Source organism: Camelina sativa, chromosome 11 (assembly GCF_000633955.1).
Source record: "Camelina sativa cultivar DH55 chromosome 11, Cs, whole genome shotgun sequence".
Classification (NCBI taxonomy): domain Eukaryota; kingdom Viridiplantae; phylum Streptophyta; class Magnoliopsida; order Brassicales; family Brassicaceae; genus Camelina; species Camelina sativa.
The window spans coordinates 29780853-29786799 of record NC_025695.1 but is presented as its reverse complement, the minus strand read 5'-3'; the positions used below and the strand labels follow the sequence as shown (position 1 = coordinate 29786799).

General features: G+C 39.9%; 2 protein-coding genes across 2 annotated transcripts; both read right to left on the bottom strand.

Annotated features, from left to right (window-relative positions):
- Window positions 1423-3790, bottom strand: LOC104724643 (plasminogen activator inhibitor 1 RNA-binding protein). Its single transcript, XM_010443184.2, has 7 exons — window positions 3365-3790; window positions 2738-3038; window positions 2573-2638; window positions 2363-2489; window positions 2113-2271; window positions 1984-2031; window positions 1423-1784 (listed from the first exon to the last, which is right to left on the bottom strand). Exons 1-7 carry the CDS (start codon window positions 3519-3521, stop codon window positions 1593-1595), a joined length of 1050 nt encoding a protein of 349 aa, XP_010441486.1. The 5' UTR covers window positions 3522-3790; the 3' UTR covers window positions 1423-1592.
- On the bottom strand, window positions 4132-5087 carry LOC104724642 (ethylene-responsive transcription factor 2-like). The gene has a single exon (XM_010443183.2). The coding sequence runs from the start codon at window positions 4930-4932 to the stop codon at window positions 4252-4254; it is 681 nt and encodes a 226-aa protein (XP_010441485.1). The 5' UTR covers window positions 4933-5087; the 3' UTR covers window positions 4132-4251.

Below are 5947 nucleotides of genomic sequence, written 5' to 3'. Positions count from 1 at the left end.
AAAAAAAAAAAAAAAAAAGATGTTGTATATAAATGTAAAATGTGATCTTTAGGTCGCTGGTTCGATTCTGGCAGGTCGGACCAATTGATAGAGTTGCATATGAGATAATGGCCTCGTAAGCCCATGAGCCCACACTCATCCTCTCATCACTGTCGCTATGATACCGACTTGGTGGCTACAGCCTACAGTTGTTGAGACTTTTTTTAAGCTAGAGAAAACAGTTTTCTTCGCATCTTTCTAGTAACAATGGTCAATTGGTGCATTCAATCAGGAAGGTGGCAAAGCTTATTGATTCCTATCTTCAGGCAGTGGCACAAGATGTCCATATATCAGTTTCCAAATTCGTGTCTCTTGCTGAGGCAGTGCCCGACATTGCACGTGAGAGCCATGCAGACTTTACAAAGCGATCAACATATATCTCAAGCAGGCCCGGCTCTAGCGGTGTGATGGGTGTGCCAGTGCACCGAATCCACTCATTTTTTGGTTTTTTTCCTTTATATTTAGGGTCCAAATTTTTTTTTTTTATTATAGAAATTAGGGTCCAAAATTTTTTCTAGCTCAGGGTCAATATATTTATTGGGTCTGGCCTGATTTCAAGGTATCAGTGCAGAAGGGCTACTAACTATAGTTGAGAATCACACCAGTCTACTACTTTTAGCAATCATCCATTTTATGCACAGAACATGGATACAGTATTTGGAACTGAAAAACATTTGGGTTACATAACAGGTGCATCCCGAGATAAGCAAAGAAGAGAAGAAACAACTATGCCGAAGTCTTGACTGCCAGAAATTGTCTGCAGAGGTACGTCCACACGCTGTGAAAAATGAGAGGATGCCATTAAGAACGGTCGTCCAAGCCCTCTTCTTCGACCAAGAGAGCAGTTCTAAGAGAGCATCAAGTCGATTAGAGAGCCAAGAACTCTTCTCAAGAGGTAAAGAGACGTCCATGGATATACACAACAATATGCACAAGCTTCACCTAGGTCAAGCTGAAACAGCTTCTATAAGGAAAGCTAAGAATATAGTTGCTGGAGCCGAAAGAGGAGAAGAGAAAATTAGATCGAGTACAACCAGCTCGAGGTGCCAAGCCACCGACGGTCCAGATTCGCGGGCAACCAGTGAACCAGCAATCAGGCTGCTGCTGATCTTGATTCCTCTTTGGATCATCACTCCATTATAAACTTCTCCAAATTAACAACTCAACGCCCCCTCTTTCTCTTTGGTTTTCCATTTATCTTCTTTTCAATATTCTTTTTTTTTTCTGATGTATTTCGAATGCTTGAAACACATAAATGGCTTTAGTAAAGTCCCTTTATGCAAGCACTAAGGCAATTTAGCGTAAAACATAAGTCTTTAGAAGATTTCGGCATTGATGAAAAGTTTGATTGAATAACAGAATTTGTAATACGAGAAATCGAAATATAAAAAAAGGTCATAACAATTTTTTTCCATAACGTAAAAACAGACAACGGACATGTTTTGCAGAAAAAGACTTTCAGAGTGTAACAACAATAATAAAACTACGAACAAAAAATTCAACCAGAGATAGAAGAGAAGGGCTGAGGGGGACCAAGAGAGGGGGGAGGGGGTCTACTTGCCCAACGACGGGAACTGAGCAGTGTCTCCAATCGCCGGAGCAGAAGGTCCTCGCCTTTGGTTTTCTCCTCCGTTACTACCACCTCTCTGATCACGACCACCACGACCACCGCGACCTCCTCTTCCGCCGCGGTATCCACCTCTTGCTCCATCAGCTGGCTTCAAGAACTCATTAATGCTCAAGGACTAAAAATTCACAAACACGCATCGGTTAGCATATTCATCAAATTGAAGTCCATATCTTGACTTCTTAAAGGTAAAAAGGTTAACCAATTTATATCATGGTATTCGTAATCTTAAATCAGTTTGTGCTTCAATTAAGAACTAAACAGAGTGAACTAAGCAGTATTTATGTTCAGAGTGCAAAAAAGAAAAAAGTAAGGACCTTTTTGGTCTTCTCGGCAGCATCTTTGCGTTTGTCCTTGTCAGATCCCTGAAACAATCAAGTGTTGACTATTGCTCCATTACAGCAAAGGGAACCGAGAAGGAAAACAACATTTAAAAGATTTCTAACCAGCTTGACGAAGATTTCCTCCTCAGTAGTCTTCTTGTTAGAAAGCTGTTGCATGGACTCAAACACTTTGGTGTCAACTTTTCTTTCCTCGACCTTAGTGGCTTGCAGAGCCTTCTTCTTCTCCTCCAGGATTTTCTCATACTCTTCCAGAGTCATCTCCTAGTACAACAAACAAGAATGAGTTTTCTAATTAGCAATCATTCAAACTTTACATAGGAGTTGTTGCAATAGCTGTAACTGATGAATGTACCTTGTCTTCAGCTTCTTTCTGTGCTTTCTCTTCGGCTTCTTTGGCTGCATCAGCGGTTTCATCCTCACCTCCTTGCTTCTCAGCAACAGGGCTCTTCTCAACCTCCGTGGTGGGTTCCTCAGTAGCTCTAATATACCAAAAAACATTAGTTTTTAAACAGCCTAGAGTTCAAGACATATGAAAACTAAAACTGAAGACCAGGATGCTTACGGAGCAATGTCATCTTCAGTAGTTCCCCAGTTTCCACGACCACCACCCTCACGTTTTAGATCAGTACTAAACAAAACAAAACAAAAAGATCACAAATATTAGAAGCTAAACAACGAAGCAGTAACCAAAGTAGTGGAAAGAAGAAAGTAAAAAAAAAAAGCTTACCCACGACCAGTACCGCTACGGCGCTCATAAGTCCTTTTTGGGCGTTCAACATCACCTCCTTCACCATTGGCAAATCCACGGCGACCTCCACGACCACGGAATCCACCAACAATACCCCCACGCCTTGCTCCATCAGCATCTTCAGAAGCTCTGTATCCGCCAGAAAAGCCATTCTCATTTGCAGGAGGAGCATCATTGTTCCGGTTGTCCCGGTTAAATCCACCACCCCTACCACGGGAAAAACCACCACCACGTCCACCAGCACCACGACCCCCTGAAGGAGCATTTCTTGACTCCCTCACTATATTCATAAAACAGACAAAACAAGGCCACAGTTCATTCAATAACTTTTCAAGACATCATTATATATTTTGACTTATGAACTAACGAGAAAATGTTAATATTCTGAATACAATAAAGCTACCTTTACTTAAAAATCGAGATTAAGCTTTCCATAATCAAAAGCTAGCAGAAGACAAAAACTAAAAATGGATAAAGAAACTAAAAACTTCAAATGACAAAAGCAAACATTTCATGACAACAATAAAGAAGCTTCGAACCAATCAAACACTACGCAAGTTCAGTGTCAACTACATATAAGAGTAAAATAAAGCAAAGAACTTTAACCTGCTTGAGAAGGAGGAAGCGGCTTGGTTGGCATCTTAGCGGACTTAGCAGGTTGAACAGCAGCAGCTTTCTCGACTTTTTGAGTCAAAGTAGCAGCGAGCTGGCTGGGATCCTCAGCGTCATCTCCTAAGAGATCGAAAGGGTTCATAGACGCCATTTTATCGGTCTGATAAAGATCGAAGTTAGGTACAAAGTCACCGAAGAAACTGCTTGCTTTGATGGGTTTATTGAAAAGGGGAAATCAGTAATCCATGACTCGATATACAGATTCTTAAATAAGAAGAAAATAACAAGAAGAGGTAAACGAACGAAGAGAAATGATTAGGACAGTGTGTTGTGTCTAAGAGAGCAAATGAACAAGAAGAAGAAGAAGATGAGAAGAAACCCTAAGAGATGCTGCGGCAGAGAGATGTGCGCGACTTAAAACCTAATCTATAAACCCTTCCTGAGTTATTATCCTCTGCGGGAGGGTACTCTGGTCCTCTTCTGTTTTGTCCGTGGGCTATATTATAACTAGTTAAGCCCATTTGTAATTATAATTGTAAGGGCTAAGGGCTCATTGGTTAGGCCCTTCGATTCACAACATGTCTTCTGATAGATGGAATTTTTTTGGTTACACTTAGCATTATAATTCTCAAACTGATTAAGAAATTGCATCCGGGGATTTTGGTATTATGTAAGAACTAAAGAAATAACACCAGATTGAAAAATTAACACTCAGGCTTTGTAAAGTGTCTGTTTAGTAGTAGTGTTATTACTTCAAGAAATAAACAAATAAAATTCATATTCCATAAGTAGTAATTTACATGAGGGGAACAACACTTTACTTCTTGGCCTCTCTAATAGCATGTCATAACAAAACTTTCAACTACAAAACTCACACAAAATCAAACCAATAACTCGTCAACACGTGTCTCGTCACCAACCTCGCACTTCACCTCCGACGTCAGATACTCTGTTTTTTTCCTCCGTTTCAACTTCCCGTTTTCAGACGAAGATGACGATCTCTTAGACGTGATCCGAACCGGTTCAGGTTCACCGGAGTTAACCCTCAATGGAAAATTCAACAAAGCGCGGGAGCCACGCATCCTAAAAGCAGCTCTATCGTAAGCCAAAGCCGCATCTTCCGCCGTCTCAAACGTCCCTAACCAAACCCTAGCTCCGTTTTTCGCCGGATCACGTATCTCCGCCGCGAACTTCCCCCACGGCCTCTGTCTCACTCCTCTGTAATGCTTCCCCTTCGGCGCCTCCTCCGCCGCAACCGTCACCGCTTTTTTCGGTTTCTCCGCGGCCAAAACCTCAGTCGGCTCGATTTTAACCGCCGGAAAATCGTAGAGACAGCTCAAGTCCGACGATGACGTGTCGAAATGGAAGGCGTCCTTGAGGAGTCCGTAGACCAACATGTCCTCTGAGTCGTTCTCTTTCAAAGGCAAATCTCCCCATCTCTCAGTGAGACACGAACTCGGCATCGACTCATTGAGCCGCAGCTCGTTCTCTCCACCTAGCAAGTGACATCGCACCATCTCTAACAAATCGTAATCTGATTCTATATCGCACTGTCCATACATTTTCGCAAGAGAGACTATAGATTAGAGTTTTCTTTTTCTGTTTTTTTTTGTGTTGTTTTGATCGATTTATCAAATATCTAATTTTTTTGTTTTCGTAAGTGGAAGTGGTTTATATAGAGGATACGAGGTTCATGAACCTAACTAATAAAGGAAGATAAACTTTTTACATGTTTATTACTTACTGTATAGTTTTAGTAGGGAATTAAAAAAATATGAAAGTTGTGGATTTTTCGTAACTAGTTACGAAGGTTCGTGGATGAATGAATTAAAAACACGTGCGCTTTATCCGTCATATGAGTTCACGATGAAGAAGGGTCAAGATGACGTTACTGGTCATCATGACATTTTTAGGGAAGAAAGAAGAAAGATGCTGATTTGGTTTTGTCTCTCTCAACTTGTCCCTTGTTTTGTCCCTTCGAGTTCCGGTTTTATTAAGCAACTAAAAGTGTTTAATTAGTTTGTTAATATAGAAAAGCAAGGTCTTAATTCACATTTTAGTCTTTGTTAAATTGACAATTTGACATGATTTTTTTGAACCAAAACTAGACTTCTATCGACTCCACTAAACTAATTCTTTTTTCCTATGGGGATAAATTAAATATCATATACATAATATCTAATCTATACTTTATTAGATAGTTGCCAATTGTATATTATAAGTTTAATTACATGATATCTAAGATTAGATCTCGTTGTTATATATGGTGGTGGTGAAACAAAAATCTAACAAGGTGGGTCATACTTATATGAATGCGACACTTGAAAATGTCTGCACAAATTGGGATACGTTTCTCCTGGACACCAATTAACAACATCTCAACTTTTTCCCCCCTTTTACCTTTCATATTTACCAACTTCTAGCTTAGAATTTTCCTAATTTCCAATGTTTGTTATAAAACTCATGAGTGTTAATTAAATGAGTGATTAAGAAATTCAGTAGTGCAACTCTAGTCAATGAATAGTAAAATAAAAGTTTTCATGCAAAACTCAATTCAGAAATTATAGTTCAATTCAT

What these genes read in the sequence shown, in the direction of transcription:
- LOC104724643 (XM_010443184.2), bottom strand. Translation starts at nt 3,521, where the DNA reads ATGGCGTCTATGAACCCTTTCGATCTCTTAGGAGATGACGCTGAGGAT. An exon ending in AGAAAGAAGCTGAAGACAAG is followed by an intron (nt 2,272 to 2,362) that starts GTACATTCATCA and finishes TTGTTGTACTAG; the next exon opens with GAGATGACTCTGGAAGAGTA. An exon ending in AGGAAATCTTCGTCAAGCTG is followed by an intron (nt 2,032 to 2,112) that starts GTTAGAAATCTT and finishes TGATTGTTTCAG; the next exon opens with GGATCTGACAAGGACAAACG.
- LOC104724642 (XM_010443183.2), bottom strand. Translation starts at nt 4,932, where the DNA reads ATGTATGGACAGTGCGATATAGAATCAGATTACGATTTGTTAGAGATG.